The sequence below is a fragment of the Aptenodytes patagonicus genome, chromosome 16 (assembly GCF_965638725.1).
Source record: "Aptenodytes patagonicus chromosome 16, bAptPat1.pri.cur, whole genome shotgun sequence".
Taxonomy (NCBI): Eukaryota; Metazoa; Chordata; class Aves; order Sphenisciformes; family Spheniscidae; genus Aptenodytes; species Aptenodytes patagonicus.
The window spans coordinates 8,818,538-8,840,377 of NC_134964.1; the positions used below are offsets into that span (position 1 = coordinate 8,818,538).

Genomic DNA, 21,840 nt, shown 5'->3' on the forward strand with positions numbered 1-21,840 from the left:
TCAGAACAATTTGTTGTGTGCTCTCTGTTCTGATCGGCTCCTCCAAGGAACGAAGCTGTGAATGCAATCTGGCTAGCTTTGACAAGATGGTCACTTTGCCTAGCTGGGACATCGGACCTGAAGCAATCAAGTCAGTGGCTGAAGTTGCCATTTCTTCTGCTGTTCAGCACCATCGGGAGGAGAAAAGGGAACCTTTTCTGTTCTCCACCTGCAGGAATCCATACCGTAGCCCTGCCTGCAGATACCACCACGCTCCCAGAAAAGCCATCCCTTCGTTGCACAGATATTCTGTAAAGACAAAGGTCTTGTTATTCGGTGTACAAGGTTCAGCCTTTAGACAGGCCCCAGTTATAGCACAGCATTCCTGAGCCTGCTAAAATTCTACGTAAGCACACAGAACGTGCTGAGGAGGAATGGGTTTAAGTGTGTATTTAACATTAAATGGAGGCTTAAGAGCTTTGCTGCTGGGAGAAGGGAAGGACATTTTGTTTGCAGCATGCCTTGTCCTGGGTGGGAAGATGTTGTTTGTCTGCTACTGAGCTCCAAAGAGCCTTTCTGGTATTTCTTGGGACTGATTTGAAGCAGCAGACACCAGGATTTGGGACCTCGTGGCAGGCTTTTTTTTGACACTACAGATCTTTTCTCTCAGAATTCTGACACCTGAACTACCAGCAAGCAGCCGTACCCCAGGGGACTGTTCTTTGTGCACTGCTGTGCACACAGCATACATAACAGAGACGAGCATCAATCCAGCTACCCCCTGCACCTCGGCACCTCCTCATGCTTCGTACGCTCAAGCCATGCAGGGGGCTGGTGCCTGCCAGATGCAGTTAGCAATGGGGGACTCACTTTTTAATGTATGTTCAAATACCCTGGTTGCCTCCCCCAGCCATATGTCAAAGATGATAACCACAGCAGGGCGTCTCTGAATGAACGGATGCTTTGTTTCTCCAGGCTTTGTGGAACCCTGTCTGCAGAGTGGGACCGGGACAGGCAGAGGGGGAAATCAAGAGGAAATCAAATTGCTGTCAGTAAGCATGGAGAGTTTCTCCCTGGAGGGACTTACAGGCAGCCAAGAGGGGAAATGGGTGGGAAATTGGGACGAGACCTTGTCCTTCAATTTAAGCGTGGGATCAAAGCCCAGCTGAAGTAGGAGAGGTTCTGTCATTGATTTCTGTTTGTCTTTCCGCCTTTCCCTTCTCTGTCACATATTCTGCTCATTCTCCTGTTATCTGCTCTAGGGATAACCCAGTACCCTACAGCAGAGCTCAGACTTCTTTGTAGAGGGTAATGCTGTGGCTTTGCAGGACAGATACTGAAGCGCCTTCAGAAAGCAGAAAGATGGGGGCTTAATGTAGCATATGATTTGCTGGAGGAAGTAATCCCCTCCAGATCCTCTGTCGGGAAGTTGAGAGCAGCCCCAAAACGTTCACACGTGGAAGATCTCCATGCCCTTTTAATAGCTTTCCTTACTTGCTCAACACAAACAGAAGTCTTTTCAAAGACTGGAGCAAGAAAATACTGTAACTGATGGAGATTGGCCACAGGAAATCTATCAAAATTATGTCCAAATGGCCTTTGGGAGCAGCATTGCAATTGCCTGAGGAAGGAGAATATGTTCAACCAGAACTGTTCAAACCAGACTAACTCCCTTCGCATCCCTAGGAAGGTTCACAGACTCTTCAGAAGAGCCACCATGTTCTGCTGACCTCTGGGAGACTTTGCCTTGTACTGCAGCTCCTGGGCGAAGTTTGCACGTCGAAGATGTGTGTGACATGGACGCCCTCTAAAGGGAAGAGCTGAGAAAACTTGATTCGAAGTTGCAGAGATTTAAGAGCGCATGGGCACGGGTGAGGTGATGACCATCTCCCTTCATCCGGAGTCTTTGTTCTGCCTCTAAAATATGCTTGGAAACGTTATCTATGCACTGCAACCATGAACAATTACAGCCAATCTACTGCGCACTTAGCTCACGCTATTCTCCTGAGCTTTTGAGTCAGTTCATCGCTTGGTACCTTGCAGAGCTCATCCATTTATAGGCACGAGTAGACAGTTACTCTATGGTCTCAGCAGCTTCCACCCAAAAATCAAGATGGTGGCAAAGCCCTCAGCACATCTGAGTCTACATCTTCTCTCCTTCCAGGATCTGAACTCTGCACAAGGAGGGATTTTAGTTGTTCTGTTTTCTTTTAAAAACCTTATGTCCGTTGGGGACTTAAAGGGCTAATTCTAGTTGCAAATTGAATTTGCTTATTCGGAAAGCTAAAAGTAATCAGGCAGATCGCCAGCCACATCTTCACAGAGCAAAGGCCACTGCAAAGAAGGCTGCGTTAATTACTGCTATTCGGTATCATCGTCTGCCTTCCCTTCCCACCAGGCCAAACACCCGTGCAACAGGCTCCTGCGGGGCAGGAAGGCGCTGAAGCTCTCTCATGTCTTCATGCCAGAGCATGGGACTCGGTGCAGGCTGCTTCATCCCGGCTCCTGCCCAACCTGCCAGGGCAGCCTGCTAGGCTTTCCGCAGGTAGCGGAGGGCACAGAGGGCTGGGGAAGACTTCATAGTCAGCCACTTATGTTGGAAGCAGCTTATTTTTAACAGCACGTTGGCACCTCTTTACAGCCTTCTTGCACCACTGTAAAAAAAAAAAAAAAAGTGCCTCTTGCAGTCTGTTGACTTTTTAAGAGAGACTTTAGAAACAACACGGGCCATTCTGGAGAGCAAAGGACTCAAGATTCAGGTTAAATCTATGCTCTGAAAAAAAAACCCTATCAGGTTCTAAAATAGGAACAAGGCCAGGAGGATGCAGGCACTAAAAATAAACGTGAAGTCACACTGCCTTTCCCTGGGAACTTGACTGCCTTCCCCGGAGAGGGGCCTCCCAGAGCACAGGGCCGGCTGGTGCAGGCAGCAGCACGGAGCCATCTCCCTGATGTCGGAGGGAATCCAGGAGCAGAGAGACACCGAGCTCCTTGGCAGCGCTTCCCTCCAGCTCATGGGACTCCGCTCTTTAGGATAACGCGAGGTGGTGTTTTCACAGACTCAGCGGTCCAGGCGGCCAGGTCAGACAACAGATGAGTTGGCCACGCCGTACGACGCCAACGTAGGACGCTTACTCTTGCTATCGCTGTGGAGAACCCCGCAACTTCCCACGAGCACGTCTTCGATTCAAACGCCCCGGGGGACTCTGAATCCCCCACTTCTCAGACATTTCAGGGCTGACACTGATTAAATACAGGGCTTTCATCAGTACTCAGTCTTCTCCGCTTTCAGACTCAGGTTTGTCTGCTTTCTACTTCCAGTCACTGGAGCTTTTCACCACAAGGGTGGATAAAGCTTTGGGCAAGAAAGTGGATATTAGCTATTCCTGTTTTTCCTCCCCCTGGTTCTGTTTACACTTTGTTATTGTCCATAAACTAAACAGGATCCTATAGATTTCATGGCAGTTTTTAACAGCGAAGGACAATCATAGTACATATTGGAAGCATCACATATTCAAAGCACGGCACATACATTTACTAACTAATCTCTGACTAATCCCCAATCTCCAGCTAATTAGTCTTTTTGAAGTGTGCCCCTTCTTACATGAGCTAATGCTTGTTCAGCCTTTTGAAGCATTTAGCGTGCTAAGTACAACCATGCGCATCTCCCTAGTAAACAGGGCACATGAAGAATGAATAAAGGCAATTAATGAGCAGCATGATGGTGCACAACCTCCGTGTACGGAGCCCAGATTGCCGAGGCTGGCCCCATCTACCTCCATGGCTTCCCTGCATCGGCTGCTGAGCCCTCCGGTGAGGCGACAGCCGCAGAAGCAGCCTCTGGAAGAGTCAAGCCTCACCCTAGTGCTAAATCACACACCCTTATTTCTTTGTCTCTCTCTTATTTGGCATCTCCACCCAGCAGGCACAGGATGGAGTGAGAGAGCCCCCCCCCCCCCCCCCCGCTCACAGCTCCTGTCGGAGGAGCCCTGTCCCCCAGACACCCACTGCCACACCCCAGGCCCACCCCCGCGCCCCCGGGAACCAGCTCCGAGGGCACGGTGCCTCGGGCGATGCCCCCGGCCGTACGGGGGGCGGCGGGGCAGGGCAGGGCCGGCGATGGAGGTCAGCGGCCCGCCGCTGAGGGACGGGACTACACTTCCCATGAGCCCCCGCGCTCTCTCGCGAGGCTTGGCGGGCGCGCAGCCCGCCCTCCTCCCTTTCCGCGGTCGCTCCGGCTCGACGTGGCTGCTGGGCCGCAGGCGGTGAGTAGGGCGCGCCGCCATCGCCAGCCATCCGCGGGCACGGCGGCCCCGAGGGGCGCGGGGATAGCGGGAGGGGGAGCGGGGCACTCTTGCGCGCCGCCGCGGCTGCGTGTAGGGGTGCGGCGAGGCCTCGATGTCTGCCTGTGAGGGCGTAATGGTGTCCCCCCCACACCCCGCCATGGTGGGTGGAGGGAGGCAAGGCCGGGCTGCGCTGGGCCCCGCGGCTCCTGCTCGCCGCCTGGACGGGGCTCCGGCCCTCTCCGTGCGGGGGATGCTCCTGGCCCCACGGCCTGGCCCGGGCGATGCTCGGCTGGCAGATTTTGACTACGCTTGTGCTGATTCTTCCCCAGCAGCGCCTGTGGGAGAGTATTTAGTACAGCAGCTGGTATAGCTCAGCCTGAGCGTTGCCATCAGTACAGTATTGGGGCTTGCCTTTGAACACCCTGCAGGCAGTGAGGCTTAGCGGGCTGAGCCAGCGTTACCCATCACACTTGACCGAGTACCCACGCAGAAGGAGGTCAGTGGAACGAGTCGTACCCACGAAGTGTCGTTGCTGCCCTGGTGAGGAGCACGCTAACCACAAAGTGAAGAACGGGCTTGAGTTTTTGGGATGACCCTGCGTGGTCCAGGTTTGGCTGCTCTGGAAGCTGAGCTAGTGATGATAAAGTTATCCCTGTCTGAAATCAGTCTTTCCTCTGTGGAAGCATGACTCTGAGGCTCAGCATTAAAGACACAGAGGTAGAAGAATGGTTGCTACATGAACTAACTCCCTGTCCCCTTCCTCTGTTTCAGAGCACAGCATGGTGTCGAGCAAGAGTAAAAACACTCACCTGCCTTGGGAAGCTGATTCCTGCACTGGACTGACAATAAACCTCCACCAGCTGCACGATGGTGAGAAACATCAGCATCTGTCTTGTCATGGTCTAGTTTTCTCCTGTGACTAGGCTATGGAAGTACGACTCATTCTGCTGTGCCAGATGATACCCTTCTGTGTCCCTGGGACTACTGGAAGGAGATACAAAAGCCCAGTGGCTTGATTAATATAATTAAGCCAATCAAGGCTGTAGCTTTGTTGCAGCTGCCACCTGAGTGTGTAGCCCTTTGCTGCCATGGAGCACAAGTTGAAAGGCAGCACAGAATGAATGGGAATTTTACTGTTGTTGGCGCCCAGTAGAGCACCTGCTTGTCAGCGTGGTCAAAGATGAGCAAGAGTAGAAGGGATTAGAAGTAGGAGGGATTGGATGACGGCCTGTTAGGGAGACACTTGACACAGCTCATCTCATAACTGTGTTTGTCACCGAAATAGACGTAGTGAAAGAATAATTGGTCTGCGTGCCTACCTGGAAGTGCACTGGGACAGTTTCAAACTTGCATCAGGTTGCTGGGGGTGGGGAGGTGCAGTTCACGTGCACCAAAGGGTCATCCTAGAAAGGACACACCCTGAAGAATCCTTCCCTGGAAGGGATGTGTCTGTCTTATGTCTGCTTAAATGCATTTCTCAAGATAAATCCATAGACAATTTACATGCCAGATGAGTGGATTATTCTTGTGTGGAAGGAGGGAGTTGTATTAAGATGCTTCTGTATGATGGTGAGGAGGATGTCTGCTTGAAACAGCTACAAAGGGTCTAAACCACCAAAGTCTCAGAGCTGGCTTGTTTTTTTCTAAGCTATTTAAATCTAAGGATTTAAATAGCATCCACTTCCCAAAGTTTCTTGTCCCTGAGCGAGACGACTCACTGGCAAACATGCTCCTTTATCTCTTTCTTCTGTGCTAAGTTTGTGAGACAAAAATTGCTTCTCTCCGAATGGAAAACTTCCTCTCTTTAATTCTTGCTCTGTGACCCAGTGCTGTTTTTTGTCAGAAGGGGTGCAGAAGAAATGAGCGGACAGACTATTTGAAGTATGGTTGCTAACGGTGTTCAATGCAACTTGTATTTAGGAGGAAATCATCCTGCAGCATCCTGGGGTTGTACGCAGCTTTGGCAAGAGGGCAGCTGCTAAGTTGGCCTTCAAGCTGGTAAGAGAATGCTTCAGTATTGCACGCTGAAGCAATACGTTTTCAATTTATTAATTATATGTCAGATCTGTAGGCAGCATGACTCATCTGCTGAGCAGAATACCTAGTCTTTGAACGCTTACCAGGAAAAATACTAGTCATCAGGAAGAACACTGGTCATCGACATGTTGGCATCTGGGTGTCTTTGCTGTATTTTGTAGAACTTGAGGAGTTTATATAGCCAAGGGCAGGAGAGAAACTGAGCCTGTGATGTGCTGTTATCCCTGTCTGACAACTCAGCTGTGAGGGAGAAACAACTGTCCACTGAGGCTTACGTATTTCCCCTGAGCGGGTCTCCTAGTCCTTGCACAGACTCGGATGACACGAGTGGCACCGGCAAGGCAAAAGCAGCGCCTGTCCCCTTTCCTCCCGCCCTTGTGATGTGCAGCTGCAGCACAAGCGCTGTCTCATACGCACAGGCTGTTCAGCAGCTCAGACACGGCAAGTCCTCTCCGGAGCCCAGATACGGCAAGGCTCAGTACAGGGACTATAAGCACTGCCCTCTGTTGTCATAGCACAGTTTAGATCTGTGAAGAGCTTTTAAGTCGCTTACCCAAACAGTGAGGCACGGTGGCAGATTGAAGGGCAGATAGGAAATGCGTATTTATCTCGCGTGATGTACAGTCACTGAATACACACGCTGTAACAGCACTTCGGCTCCAGGTAGCTGACAGCTGCATTCTGCTAAATAATTTCACGCTTTATTTAACAGAATTTGTATTTGTTTGCAGAAGATCGATAACTTTCACTGACAGGCTGAACTGTCAAACTGGACGACAGTGCACTTCCTTAAGTAATCAAGGTTGGTATGCAAAAGGGGAGGGAACAGTGCTATAAACCAGCAGTCACATTGGTTGCTCTGTCAATACAGCTGTGTTCCAAGTAGGACCAGTCACTGGGAAAAGCACGTGGGGCTTTTGGCTTCCAAGGAGTAAGGGGAAAAAGTGAAGAGGCAGCCTGATGGTAAATAGAAAAAGCAAAAGCTACTCCGTGCTTTGAGAATAGAGAGGGGCAGGAATTGTTTCAGAACAAACTTGTTTAGGAAAGCTGTTACAGCATTGCTTTGTGGCATCTCCCAACTCTAGAAGCAGCAGAAGGAAGATTGTTCTGGAGTGGGTCTCGCAAATGGCCACTCATACGTCATTCAGAACGGTGTAAAATGGCCACCTGTGTGTAACTGCAGGCTCCTCCTCGCTGCTCAGTGGTTGCTGCAACCGCATCATGGGTAAGTTCCCAGTAAAGCCAAAGAATATTTGGGTACCAGTGCCATTGGCTTGGGGGGGAGCAAGTTTTTGTCTCCTGACACCTGCCTGTGCTCTCGATTAAATAGTGCAAATCAGGAACTTCTCAGCTGACAGTTGCTTTGCTCTGACACTGTCTTTTTTCCACTAGGACCTGATCTGCAGCTGGCTGGAGGAAAAAGTAGTTCCCTGCTGTTTTCTGTTCCAGAATGAAAGAAGTTATGGAAAATCTTGGGAGTTTAAGTTGGTTTTGAGCGTGTTTAATTCCAGGGCTAGGCTACACCATTAGCTAGAAAACCTTCCTTTTTGAAATGGGAAAGGAAGGTGTGTGTAGTAGTTCCTGATGTGTGCCAACAGCTCTGCCCATGAGCTGTATGAGATTCCTGGCGGGATGCTGCACCATGACAGCACTCATTTTTAAAACCTTTTCTTTCTGCCCTGTGCGTCAAGGTGCTGCTGATTGCCATGTTCAAAGTCACCTGCATGGGTTGTGCTGAGGCTTGGCTAGAGCTGGTTCGAGGAGGTTTTGGTGCTGTCTTGGTCAGTTGATGTGAGGATCAGGCTCGTTCTTGTCATGAAAGAGGTTTTGCTTAGTGCTTGTGAATAAAAAACAGGCCTAACAGGCTGCCTTGGTACCATTGTAAGGTGGCTCTGATGCGAACAAAGGTTAATTTGAGATCTGGGAACACAAGATGGGCTCCAAGCTAGAGATTACATCTGAAACAGGCTTATAGCCTAATCTTCCGTAATGCTCATTTGAACTGGCTGAAAGCAGCCTGCCATGAGCTTGCGGGGGGGGGGGGGGGGGGGGGGGGGGGGGGGGGGGGGGGGAGGTTCCCTGGCTCACAGCCAGGCTATCTCTTTGCCATCTCTGCAGTAAACCGCTCCTCCCTGGCTGAGGTACAGCAAATAGCATCCCAAGTGGAAAAAGGCTGTGCTCGGAGCTGCTCCCAGAGATCCGGCATGGCCGTCTGCCCCTCTGCCGGGCGCCAGGCCTCCCTGCCAGCCCAGGGCTCCACCGTTTAACCCCGCTCCCATCCCCATCCCTGCCTCTGGAGCCGTTCCCCAGTCAAAGGCTTGCTCTCCTACATGCTCCTCTGCTGCGGGAGGTAGGGGGTCTCGCCCCCACCCCATTCGCCAAAACAACAGAAACAGGCACAAAAGAAAACAATCATTCAACATTTATGTAATTACACAAAGTGGGAAAGTGTCTCGGATTACACCGTTCCCACTGCTGTGCCGTATCAACCCTCCAGCCACCACCAGCTGGAGTCGCCTCCCCAGCGGGTCTTCCTTAGCAGCGCTGGCTTACGTGGGATGGCTGAAGGGTTCAAGACCTTCACCTCTCTCGGGTTTTTTTGGGAGGAAAAAAAATTAAAGGGCGACGATCATTTAGGCTCGCCCAACGAGCTAGCAGGTTCCCTAACCCACCTGGCATGGGGCTGCCTTCTCAAAGCACGTGAGGGCACCACGTGGTCCCCGTGCAAGAAAAACCCAACGAAGCCACTAACACACGCGCGTGGGCTGGAGGCCAGCTCTCATCTCCAGGATGCTCAAAGGCCAGCTGTGTTTCTGATGTCCCAGCTGAGCTGCAGTAACCCTACTCTTGACTGATGGCTTTTAAGACCCTTCCTTGTTTGCAAACACCGTGACCTAGAGATGGGGAAAATGACAGGGCACACTGTGCGTCTGTCACAGGAGAGGGTGGCCAAGCCGCTTGACTTTCCTGCTGATCACGGAGGCAAACATCCTTCTGGAAAGTGGCACGCGTCAACCCAGAGCTGGCTGGAGTTGGGGCTTGCTTGCAGTCCGGGAGGGAGGTGTTCTCCAAACACACCACTTTCCTGTGCTGGATGATCTAGTCCCTCCAGTCCAAGGATTCATCATGCCTGTTGTGGTCCCACCACGGTGACGAGCATTTGAGCTGGGGTGCGATGGCAAGGTGAAGGGTGTCTTCCAGCCAGAGGCTGCCACACATACACATCTCCAGCATCCTCTTCCAGCATCACCCTGCCCCTCCTGTGCTTCCCAGCCGTGTTCGTGGGGCTGGGAGGTCACAACCACATGCTGTGGTGCTTCTTGGTGCCCCAAAGGCCACATTCAATCACGTTGAACCATGAAACAAGTTGCTGGAGATCCCCAAGGAAATGCAGCGTTTCCCTATACCAGCTTCAGCTCGCCCCTTACCACCACCACCAGCTGTGGTCTGCTCCTTGGGCTGGCCGGCCAGCTGAGGAGAGCCCTCGGGAGGGAGAAGGTGGCCTTCGGGAAAGAGAAGAGCCACAGGAGTCCTTGGACTTGGCCCCCATGGGCCACCACCCGGCCTCACCGCTGGTAGAGGGTCATGATCCCCGATTGGTGGAGGCTCCTCCACAGCGCTGCCTCCAGCATCATGTCGTGGTTGGCATAAAACACCAGCGGTTTCTTCTCCAGCTCGTAGTAGTGGTCTGAGAACTGCTCGTAGTTGGCGGTGATGAACCCGTAGGCACTGACCTGCAGGGAGGGAGGTGGGACAGACAGGCGAAGGATGGGGTTAGGGCTCAGCTTAAGGTGCTCCATGCACCACCACCACCCCCACCCCCTCCGGGGACAGGATGGCACGTGCAGAGCAGCCACCAGGACACGCTGGTCCCCACCAGGAGCCTTAGAGCAGCTAGTCACAAGCCCCCAGCAGCCAAAGCGGGGTCCCCTGGCCCCCAGGGGGAAGGTGGCCCCGTGGCCTCTTACCTGGTCGCAGGTGTGGAGCGCGGTGAGGAGCATGAGGGCGCCGGTGCTGGGCATGTAGATCGAGCTGTACTGTGTGTTCAGGAGCTCCGACCGCAGGAACCTGCCGGTGGACACCGTGGGTCAGGGGGTGCTCACCGCTGGCATGGCACCACGGCCCCCAGCACCAGACCCAGCAGCACCCAGCACCTGTCCAGCCCCCCACCATGTACTCGGTGACGCCCGTGCCCAGTAAGGCAGGAGCACCAAGTGAAACGCAGGCCTCGTGTGGATTCTCTGATGGCTGCTACCAAGGTTCAGCTCATTCGCTGCAGGTTGCTGAAAGGCACCTCCCTGCTGTTTGAAATCGCCCCAACCCAGGCGCCTGCTTTCAGGAAAGGTAGGAAAAGACAATTCCTTTGGGCCCTACCTCTGCTCCTGTTAGATTAGGTCAAAATTTAATTTATTTTGGGAAACGGGAGGCGAGCTGAGCACGGTGAGGCTGCGGGAGTCTCCCTGCCAGGAGGGGACGTGAGCTGTGCTGCAGTGAATGGGAATGGTGGGGGACAAATCTCTGCTTTGTCTGCAGAGAGCAGGACAGAAGTGGTTCCAGTGCCTGGGGAGGACTGAGACTGCGCTTTGCTGCTGGGCAGCCACTGGTCTGTACTGGGGAGAGCAGTGGTGGGAGGCAGGCGGTCTCAGCTCAGCCCAGAGCAGAGTCAGGCAGCAGCCGCGGTCCTCATCATCCACACCTTGCTGTCAGGTACTGCAAGAAATCAGGATGCAGCAGCTTGAACTTCTCTGCAGATGCCTCCGGTCCAAAATACTTCTGTGGCCTGCAGCGGGGCGAGGAGAAGGGCAGAATTCACGTCACGGGAGCCTTGGGGCTACTTGGGGTTTATCCCACCAGGGACAGATGTGGGGTGAGGGCAGGCAAGTCATGCTCCCTCTGGTGCGTCACTGAAGGTGCTGGGGGGATCCTGGGGGGCTACTTACTCATCTCCCTTGTCCGAGCCTTCGGGGACCGGGCTCCCCTGGATGGCCGACTTCAGCATCACGTAGTCGCGGACATCCGAGGGGATGAAGATGTACCTCAGGTCCTGCAGCGGGGACACAGATATGGCGCTTGGGGGGCCTTTGGGGCACTGCCCATGCTAGCGGGGCGAGGGCTGAGGGCTCCTGAGATGGGGAGAAGGTTTCGGGGGCAAGCCCAGCCTCAGGGGACAATTTGGGGTCACCTCTCCAACAAGCCCTCGGGTTCTCACCTTGGCCTGGGGTATCTGGGTGAAGCCGTACTCCTCATAGGCGATGAGGGAGTTCTTCATGGTGTTCACCGTGAAGCCGTAGAAGGAGATCTTGGTCCCGACGTCCTCCTCAAAGCCTTTGATCACAGCACCATTGAGCCTGCAGGAGAAGGGCAGGACGCGTGTCCAGGGCCAGCCACTCCCCAGCACCCATGGCCCCATCCTGCCCAGGACCCATCTGCACCTGAAGACCAGGTCGTGAGCATCGATCGCCTTGCCCTGCCGCGAGCCGTTGAGGATGCCGCCGTTGCCCACCACGGCACAGCGGACACAGCCCCTGGGGAAGGCATCCCTGTCGAAGAGGCGCCGGTTGGCGGAGGCGTTGAGGGACCGGAGGGTGCTGCCCACCACTGGAACGGAGCAGGATGCAGCCGGTCAGCGGGGAAAAGGTGTGTGTCAGCCTGCGTGAGCACTTAAGCGTGCAACAGCGCACACAGACAAGCTTGTGCAAGACCACATCCAGGAGCAGCACACAAGAAAGCTCACACCATTCTCATGCAGGAGAGGAGTCTACAAGTGGGATGAGGGGACACCAGCCAGACCCTCCTCTCCCAGGCTCAGCATCGGCCCCCTCGCAGCCCTCCACGTACCTAAGCCTGCTCCAAACCGGCCGCCTGAGGCCGTGCAAGGCACGGGGACGCATCCAGACATCTCCAGCCCCAGCCCTGCAGATGCTGCTGCCCGCACCGGCCATGTCCCCTCCTGACAACGTCTCCTTGCAACTGCCACTGGTTCACTCCCCCCCACCGTCCCCAGCACTTCCCAGCCCAGGGATTGAAAGCCAGCGGCTGCCGGGGAGAGCAGAGAGTGGGTTTGGGGTGGGAAGGGAAACAATCTCCATCCACAACAATGGAGCGGGTTGTCCAAGCTCCTCCGGCCCCAGTTAATAATCATGCACACACTGGAGCTTTTATTCGGCGAAAATGTCACAAGATGCAGCAAGTGGCATTTGCAAAGCTGTCCCCTGCGCCCTGGGAGGCGGACTGGGAAGAGATCAAGGTCCCTGGCTCCTCTGCAGGGCTTCTCTGCCTGCCCCATGTCTTCAGTCCCTTCTGCTGGGCTCCCTGGGCCCCTCGAGCTGTCCTGCAGCTGCCCATCGCGTCCCTTGCCCCATCTGCTGCCACCCCCATCCCGGCTGGGTCCGTACCTGTGTGGGGCAAGCCTTGCCAGCCGTAGGGGACATGTCGTGTCTTCAGCCTGTCCCAGGTGTCCGGGGTGAAGTGCTGGTCCCACATCAGCACAGGGGTGTCGAAGCGGAAGATCTCCCCAAACTTGGGGTCTGCCTTTGCTCTGGCCATTACTGAGCGGAAGCACGTGCTTGGCTGGGAGGGAGGAGGACATCAGTTTAGTCTCCAGCCTGGGTCTACCTTCCCTCCAACATCACCTCAGCAGGCACCAAGGAGAGGACAAACCCCGGGACAGAAATGCTCCTTGTCCATCACATGTTCTGCTGGGTGACCCAGGCAGGGCACTGCCTCATGCCTCGGCTTCCTGCTGCAAAACACCCTTTGGTACCCGGCTCGCCGGGGCTGGGAGGACCAGGGCTTACAGAGTCACCTGAGAGCATGAGCCCCGTGAAAGATTCAGCGCCTTCTAGCGTGGGCACCCTGCTAAAGGCCTTTGCTGTAAGAGAACAGCCCCAGTACCCAGGACCGGTCCCTCCCAGAGCCTGGGTCCATCCTCACGAGTCTCCGGCCCGGGCTGATGGCTCAGGCGTCACAGGGTTGGAGGGAGCGGGGGATGCTGGCTCCAACCTCCACATTGGAGAATTGCTCGGGGAGGTGCTGCAACCGCAGCAGGGAGGCCTGGGGAGAACCACGTGCATGGACGGAGGAGGTTGCTCCTCCGCGCACACACACAAAACCCCTTCGAGACAATGCTGCTCCTCCTCAGCTTCCCCACACAGACCTTCAACCAGCAAAACGCAGCAAGGAGGGGCACCAGGGACACTAACCGTACTGTGCTAATGATTACCTGCTTTCTGCTGGGCTTGGGCTCCTCCAGCTCTGCAGAAGGCTTGAAGGACTTCTCACTGGAAAGGGGGAAACATATAGCAGAGTTAAAAATCCATCACTTGGGCACTGGGGAACCCCACAGTGGGGAGGGGGCTCCCAGTTCGTGCCAGGACCGCTGCGCACACCTTCCCCCCCTTACCTCTCTAAGCTGCCTTCAAGGGCCCATCTGCGGCTGGTGGCTTGGCGCGATGTCCCCGGCAGAGCCAGAGCCAGCGGCTCTGGCTGCAGCAAGCTGGGAGAAGAAGCCAGTGGGGGCTCAGCCAGGGAGGTGACACTGAGCCGCCGCACTCAGACACCCCCCCACCTGTGAGAGCCACAGGGCAGGACTCGGCTCCCCTCCACCGCTGCCTGCACCCACCCACCCCCTGGCTGCATGTGTTTCTGCAAGCGGAGAGCCAGGGATTTGCAAAATACTGGGTTTATGCAGAAAGCAGCTGCCGTCTCCTGGTGGTTCCCATCTCCAGGACCCCCACGTACAAAAACTGCACCCAGCCCAGCCTGCAGCCTTGGGGGGACCCTGCCGAGACATCCCTGGCTTTTCCAACCATCCCACCCTTCCCGAGCCCAAGAGGGACGGGGCTGGGACAGGCGGGGAAGGCCAGCAGGACACATTTAGTTGCTTCACTGGAGAAGCAATCGGCAACTGGAGGCTCTCGGGGTGTACAGGACCCCCCTCTGCCACGGGGCCAGCTGGGGCATGCCCTGATCCTTCATTTAGCGCTGGGGGACAGAGGCAGAGGGCTTCCCACCCTGAGCATCTCGGGGTGCCCTGAGCCCTGCGGGGCCAGGCAGAGCAGACCCGGCCTCCCAGGGGGGGATGTGGGGCTGGGGGTGGGCAGGGTCGCAGCCTGGCAAGCAGGAGGTGGGAGCCCACCGGAGGGGAACAGGCTCCCATTCATCCCCACACAGAAGGGCCCTTCAGAGCCCCCCCGGCGCCGCCTCCAGCCCAGCCGGCAGGTGCTCAGGCCAGAAGGGGGGTATTGTGGAGGAGACAAGGGCCCCCTTGTTACGGGATCTCTGCTTGGGAGCCCAGGGACAGGTAGAGGCAGGTGGGGAGCGGAGCTCTGCCTCCCCCCCGGCCCCCGCTGGCGCGACGCTGCCCCGTGCAGCGGGCATTGGGTTTCCGTCCCTGCCACGGCCCCTGTCGACACCAGCAGCACTCACAGCCCTGCCTGGGAGAAGATCCAGACCCATTTGGCACCCAAACCCCGCTTCATGCCACCTCGGGGGTACGGCATGACACGGGGGGACAGCCCAGCGCCTCGCCTGGGTGCTGGCACCGGGGGCTGGAGCATCTCCCCAGGCGTGGATGGGGAGTCAGGGCCAAGCGGGCTTCAGTCCCAGCTCCCTCCTTGCACCATCCCAGCACCGCCAGCTCTAGGCAGGGGACGCCGAGGGCAAAGGCATCCCCCCTGCGCGGGTGACTGAGCGCTGCCAGTGGAACAGGGCAGCTTTTTAAGTCAAGCCAGTGAGTCTTGCCTCGGTGTCCGATAAAAAGGCAGCTCCCCAGCAAGAGCTGCTGCCCTGCAGAGCCCCCACCATTCTAAACATACACGCTCCAGTCCAGGGGCAAGGTCCCTGGCTTAGCCCAGCCCCGTGGCCACATCCTGCCCTCCAAACACGTGCAAAGAGCTGTCCTGCTGCGTACAGTACAGGAGTGCTGACACAGGGGCTGGTCCCAGAGCCGGGAGAGGGGTCAGGCCGGTGCTGCCCCCACCTCCCCTTGCAGCCACCAGCTCATCCCTGAGGCTCATCCCGGGAGCACCCAAGCTGGTGGAGAGGAGGGAGGGCAAACCCCCAGGAGGGTCCACCAAGGCAGGACTGAGCCATCCCAGGGAGATGCCGGAGCCACAGCTTTCTGCAGGGCCTTTCTGGTGTTATCGCTGCGAGCAGCTAAATAAACCCAGCTTGACCAAACTTGCCTCTTCCCTCGTCTTGCAGACGGGAATGGAGCTGCCCTGGCAGGGTCTCTGCACAGCGAGGCACCGGCTGGGAAAGGCCATCCAAAGCCTGTTACGAGACCTTGTGGTTACACTGGAGGCTGCTCTTTCAGCCCATCTCTGCCAGGTACAGGCAGCACATGCCGGTCAGAGCAGAGCTCACCCATGCAAGAGTCTCTCAGCAGCTACAAGGAGAGCTCTGCGTGCTGAGTCAGCTTAGCTGCAACAAACCGCCGTGGGATCCCAAGGGAGCTCACCCTCAGGGAGCTGCCCCAGCCCTGCTTGCTTCCTCCATCTCACGATGCAGGAGATCCCCAGCCCATGTGCCTCGTGAGCAGGAGCTTATCAATGTTACCAGCACCTGAACGACGGACCAGGGACTGAAGAAACCTCCCTGTTCCAAACCCAGAGCCAGAACCAGCTCCTGCAAATCACCGAGCTCCCCGGAGCTGCGCACTCCCCTGCAGCCAAAGCCCCCGGTTTGGCCACCCACCCTTTTTCTGGCTGCAGAGGCGCAACCCACCACCAAACCCCAAAAGCCATTACCCTCACACACCTTGCCCAGGCTCGTGCTGCCTGGCAGCCACACACAAACAGCCTCTCCCAGCCCCGCTGCCTCCCCAGCCCTTCCCCATCAGGCTCACGAGCCCCAGCTGCACATCTCTGCCCACCCAGCCCCTCCTCAGCCCTCCAAGCTCTCCCACTCTTGTTCCTTGGTACAGACCCTTCCCTGGCTCATCCCAGTGCCTGCAGGACAAGGCAAAGACCCGGGCACTGGCAGTGGAAGGGTGCTGTGCTACTTTCTGAACTGCCAGGGATGCTGCAGGAGCGCCCGGGGCAGCGCGGGGGTCTCAGGTCCAGCTGTGCTCAGGCTGGCTGGAGGGATGTGGGCACGGGCAGCCCTGACATTCGATGGGAGCTGGGACCCACCTCCACCCGTGGCCAGATACGGTGCGTGGCACTTGCTCATCGTTTCTTCCAGGACTTGTGCTGACCTGATAAATCCAATCCCTGTGTCGGCACCTCCCTGCACTCACATCCCAGCTGTGGGTGCTGGAGCCATCTCCCCAGCACCGCGGCAGCCGTCCTGGCTGTGGCTGCTGACCAAACCCTGCCGGGGAGGGCGTGGGGCAGCTGCCCCCCTCCCCCCCCACACCAGGTGGCAGCTCAGTGGCACATCAGGGAGCCAAATGCTTTGACATCACTTGCCAGGATGTGGTGAAGCACCTTGTGATACTTGGTTGACGCAGAAGATGACAACCCTCCCTGGGACTGGCCGATGCACGATGGGGGTCTGGGGAAGGAGTGGCCCGTGGCTGCCCGGGCACCGGCCGAGGCAGTGGAGCCAGCCAAGCCTTGGTACGCTCCCTCACCGCTGTGGCATTCACAAATATGATGTCTCTGGTCCACGGCCACCCCCCCGTTTCCAGAAGATAACAGCGTATATGAGTGTTGTGAGCACACACTCCAGCCTTATCTTCAGCAAACACTCCCAGGGCCCTGCAGAGCCATTTGAGGGAGCCGAAGCAGCAATGCGAACACGCTCTCAGAAGGCGTTTGCTCCATCCCACCGCGAAGGGCTAAGCTCCAGAAAGCATCCTCCCCCAGCGCAGAGCCAGAGCGGCACGGTGAGGCTGGGCAGACCTCTGCACTCATCCTGTCTGCCCTAAAAATAAAGCCACAAGCGGTGCCGGCAGCTTGCCGGTGGGGTTTCAGAGAGATGGCCGGGCAGGGAGCGGGACGGGGCTGTGCCCAGCCGAACGCCGGGGGCTCCAGGGATTTGGCTCCTTGCAGCCCCGCTGATCACGGGGTGGCCAGCTCTGCGGGGACGGGGACATTTTGCCCATCTCCATAGGGGCCTCACCGCTGCCACCGGCTTTGTGCTGAACTGGAGGGGGACTCGGCATTGCCGTGGGTATCTGGCCTTCTGGTGATTTGGTGCTGGCAGCAGCCAGCATCCATCGGGGACAAACTTTGTCTGCCATGGAAGTCTGCATGGAGACACTGCTCACACAAACCTCCCCGCTGAAACGTGGCCGCCTGCACCGACATGTGAGCACCCCGACCCTCCCTTTCTGCCCCGACAGCAGAAGCGTGCGCTCTGTGATGGCGCGTCAGCCGTGCGGAACACCGGCCATCGCGGTTTCACCTCCGGACTCAGCCCCGCATCCGTCGGCAGGGCAGCACCGATTCCTCCGGGTGCGTGGTTCAGGCTGGACAAGCAGCGATCACGGGGCAGTGTGTTTGTAAACACAGGGAATCGGAGCGAACAGGACCCGCTCTGGTTGGGTCTAGCTTTAGTGGTTGGATTAAAGCCAAGAGGAGAAGTCCAGGAGAGCTTTGGAGCGCAGGTCAGCTCCCCGTTACCTCGCCCTGGGCTCCTCTCTGGGGCTGGACGAGCTGACCCTCGGTCCCATCAGTCATGGGGCAGGAGCCCAGGCTGCCTCTGCGGCGGGGGACCCAGGGCTGGGGCAGGTCCAGGCAGGGTTAGGCAGTGGCTGAGTTACCTGCAGCCTGCCATGTGGTGGGGGGAACCCGTTCCCGGCTCCCATCCCATGGGTCTCCTCCGCACCCTGCTCCCGGGATGGGCCACGGACCCTGTGCCAGGACACGTCTGGTTTCCATTCCCAGCTCCAGCATGGTCCTTTGGGCACATCCTGCTGCCCTCATGGGCCTCAGTTTCCCCTCTCAGGGACATCAGGCTCTTTGCAGGGAGCAGCTCCACACCCCAGCTGTGACCTGACCCAAGCACCGTGCAGTACGGGCCAATGCTGCTGCCACCGGCACCGCTGCTCACCCAGCACGGCCAAGGGTGGACACAGCCAACCTCTGCCCGGGCTGCTGGGGATACTTCTGCTCCACAAGCCTGGCAGGAGAGGGGATCTCTGCCCTGGGCAGGACAGGAGGGGGCAAGGAGAGCCCCCAGCTCCCACGTGGGGAAGAGAGAGCATCTGGACCCCAGGGCAGCCCAGCCAGCTGCATCCCCAGCAACTCCCAGCACAAATCTGGCTGCACTCGGCTCACCCTGTGCAGGACCGGCTCCGGTCCCCACAGCCTCCTCCATTCCCAGGCAGCACCCAGGCAGCTGGGCTCTGTCGCACCGACGGCACCCAAGAGTACCCAGCGTGGAGGCGAGGGACACCTGTAGCTCTCTCCTGGCACATTACCTGATGCTCACAGGAGAGGAGGGTGGCTGGTCCTGCAGGCCAAGTGCTGTGCGGGCTCCCTCACACCCTGCCCGCTCAGCCACGCTTCCCGGGGCTCCCTGGGGCACCCCAGCACCCTTGCCCGCCTGGCACCGTGGAGACCCAGGAGGGGGCTTGGGGAGGTTGGAGGATGCAGGGAAGGCAGATGTGACCGCAAAGGGGGAGATGCAAATGCTGGAGTTTGGGAAATGCTGCAGCCCCTGGGAGTTTGCAAGCGGTCGGGGGGGGCAGCCCTGGGGATCCGAGCGAGCTGCGGGCAGCCGTGCCCTGCCCCTGCGGGGGGGGGATCAGTGCAGCTCCATGGGGGCCAAACCTCCCCCCAGGACAATCAGGCGGCTCCGATACTAAATCAGCCCAGCGGGGACACACGGGGCTCGCAGAGGGTCTGGCTGGCTGCTGAAGGGGGTTTGATCCTGCCGGGGGCTGAGCACCCTCAGCCGTCCCCGGACCCAGCAATGTTTTCTTTGCACTGTGATGGGCTGAACCCACGCGGGGACCCCCGCAGTCCCCCACGGCCCCGGGGTCCCGCTCTGGGCACCCCTGGACTCGGCTGGCGGCCGCGGGCAGGACCCGGTGCCCAGGACACCTCGGGGGGGGGGGGGGGGGGGCAGAGCCTGCTGCAAGCACGTTTCTCAAAACCAGCCAACAACCGGGGGCACAGCTGGGATAACCTGCACTAAGGGGCCAGCACCGGCACCCCAATTCCCCCTCCCCATCCCAGTGCATGGTACCTCATGCTGGATTTGCACATCCCTGCCTCCCACCCCCGTCCCCCCTTTACCTGGCTACGATCCTCTGGCTGGTGGGCAACTCCACCGTAGCGTAGTAGTGACCGTAGAGGAGCACGGAGGATGTTAAACCTGCCAGGAGCAAAAGGCAGAGCCGTTTCCAGTGCGGGGACCCCATCCCAGGCACTTGAACCGCTGGAGCAGCGCAGGCAAGCGGGAGAGTGGGAGCCAGCGCTGCCTGCACCGGGCACGCCGCCGTCCCGGCTGCCTGCGAGGGGCCCTGCAAACTTCCCGGAGCCTCTCCTCTCCTCTCCCGGCCCGGTGGGTGCGGACACCGCTCTGGCCCGGCTCCGTCCTGCCCTGGGTGCCCAGCTGCACCTTGGAGCAGGCTGGGATATTCCTCCGGAGCGGTGGGAGGGAGGGTGTGAGCCGGAGGGAGGAGGCACCAGGCTGACTGGTTCAGACTTGCTGAGAAAAAAAGCACTTACGAGCTGCTTTTTCTCCGAGCTGGGGATTAAACATTTACTCAGACCAGCAGGGAAATGCGCTTTTTTTTCGGCCTCCTTTTCACGCCACCCACCCACAGAGCGTGGAAGTTCCCCCTTTCTGCAACTTTCTTGTTTGGCTTAAAACATGCGCTTCCATCCCCGGCTGCTTCACAACCGGCAGCGCGACCCGCGCCCGCACCCGGCGACCCCGCGGTGCAGCCGCCGCCCAGCGCGGCCGGAGGCATCTGCCGTTTATCACAAGTTTATCAGAAACCCCGGGCCCCGAAGTAAAGCTGGACTGCGGCCCTGGGGCGCCCAGCGGCACCACCGCGGCACGTACCTGCGCCGAGCCGCTCGCAGGCGAACCCGCCGCCGCGGGAGCAAATCCGGAGCGAAAGGGGAGAAGGGGAGGGGGACGGACGGACGGACGGACACCGGTGGGGTGCTGCCGCCGGGTCCCTGCCCGCTTTCTGGCTGAACAGATCGCCCCCCCACAACGTGGTTTTGCAGCAAGCAAAACCTTTCAGGGCTCTGTGCCGAGTTTGACAGCTAGTTTGGGCTGGGGGAAAGGAAAAACGGGTTTGGGGGGTTTGGGAAGAAATCTGAATGAAGCTTTTTGACATTTTCGGGAAGGAAGTGCTTCGGTTTCTTTTTTGAAAGAGTATTTCTACATTACTTTAGTTAAACTCATCTAAACAAAGAAAACAGCCCTGCGAACTAAAGGATATGCATACCAAAATGTTTGTTACAGCGGGGGAAGGGACTCAGCAAGGGAAACAAGCGTTTTCAGTTGATCTGCAGTGATTTCGGGGGGGTTGGATTTTTAGGAAGCCACCAGACTCAGGGAGCAGCAGCACGGTGAGCTGCATCCAAACCCTCGGCCCTGCGCCCACGGCTCCCCGAGCACCCACAACATGTTGCCCCAGGGTGTCACCCACTTCCAGCCCCTCCCCAAATACCCGCTGTCGTTATTCAGACCCAGAAACCCGGGGCCAAACCCCATCCCTGCTCCCGAGTCCCACCAGCACACTCCCAGTATTCACAGCTGTGTTTTCCCCAACAATCCTTATCCCCCCCCCAGTTCCAACCACCCCCCACTTCCATTCCTGCCTGCCCAGACGCGTTTCCAATGATGCTGCTTGGTCAAAAGAAGATAAATGCAAAAATCATTTCATGTGAGTTTGCTTCAGTCTCCATTTGCTTGCATTACTGCAAGTCCCCCAGTTGCCGGCCCTGGTCCTCCAGGAATTTTGGCTATGCAGGGATAGCACCGTGCCGGCATCCATGAAGTCCCCAGGCTGCATCGGTGGTGATGTCCTGGTGTGAACACAGGAGCGGGTTTGCGACCCAAGGCTGGCAGTGGTGGCAGTGCTGGCCTCGTCCCACCGGGAGAGTGGACATTGGACCTGGGCCACCACGAGGGGCCGGCGGCCGGGATGATTTTAAAGAAAATTTACAGGGAACAAGCCCTGCTGTTGCGCAGGGGCTGAGGAGCTGTGGCAGGCAGGCTTGGCTGGGCACGGGGCATCTCGGGGAAGGAGAGAGCAGGCAAGAAGCAGGAAGGACAGGACAGCCCATCACCGCTTGGACACGCAGGGATGAAATCAGGTCTAAAGCTCAGCTGGAGCTAAAACTACAAAAGGGCGGGCAGGAAGAGGGAGTTAACATGTACCCCAGCAGCAAAGGGCAGCTCAGAGAAATGCGTGCACACTGATGGAAGGCTTTGATGCTTTTTGCCTCTATCAGTAAAGCCTGCTCCCAGCCCCCGGGGGGTACCGGCATCATCTAGAAGACTCAGGGCCAGCAGAGGGGGGACAAGAGTCTGGGGTTCTGCTCAAAGGTCCCCCAGCCTGGAGCCTGTCCCCACCCGGTGTGACTTGGGGATTACCCTTGTTCGCTCTGACCCGATGGAT

At 57.6% G+C, this 21,840-nt stretch overlaps 1 protein-coding gene, 1 long non-coding RNA gene and 1 other non-coding gene across 5 annotated transcripts; 2 read left to right on the forward strand and 1 right to left on the reverse strand.

The window, feature by feature from the left end:
• The first annotated feature begins 4,190 nt into the window (after positions 1-4,190).
• Positions 4,191-8,178, forward strand: LOC143167883 (uncharacterized). 3 transcript variants are annotated; one of them, XR_012996620.1, is made up of 7 exons: positions 4,191-4,244; positions 5,037-5,135; positions 6,186-6,263; positions 7,034-7,104; positions 7,174-7,265; positions 7,388-7,527; positions 7,695-8,178. It is a non-coding gene; the product is annotated as an uncharacterized LOC143167883 (long non-coding RNA). The 3 variants fall into 3 exon arrangements; XR_012996619.1 differs by lacking the exon at positions 7,174-7,265; XR_012996618.1 differs by lacking the exons at positions 7,034-7,104; positions 7,174-7,265.
• On the forward strand, positions 4,892-4,966 carry LOC143168092 (small nucleolar RNA R38). The gene has a single exon (XR_012996655.1). It is a non-coding gene; the product is annotated as a small nucleolar RNA R38 (small nucleolar RNA).
• A 530-nt stretch (positions 8,179-8,708) lies between the features above and the next one.
• On the reverse strand, positions 8,709-19,887 carry ST6GALNAC2 (ST6 N-acetylgalactosaminide alpha-2,6-sialyltransferase 2). The gene is made up of 10 exons (XM_076353819.1): positions 19,493-19,887; positions 13,705-13,797; positions 13,525-13,582; positions 12,698-12,872; positions 11,735-11,900; positions 11,512-11,650; positions 11,243-11,346; positions 10,999-11,082; positions 10,271-10,370; positions 8,709-10,036 (listed from the first exon to the last, which is right to left on the reverse strand). Exons 1-10 carry the CDS (start codon positions 19,615-19,617, stop codon positions 9,869-9,871), a joined length of 1,212 nt encoding a protein of 403 aa, XP_076209934.1. The 5' UTR covers positions 19,618-19,887; the 3' UTR covers positions 8,709-9,868.
• Between the last annotated feature and the right edge of the window lie 1,953 nt (positions 19,888-21,840).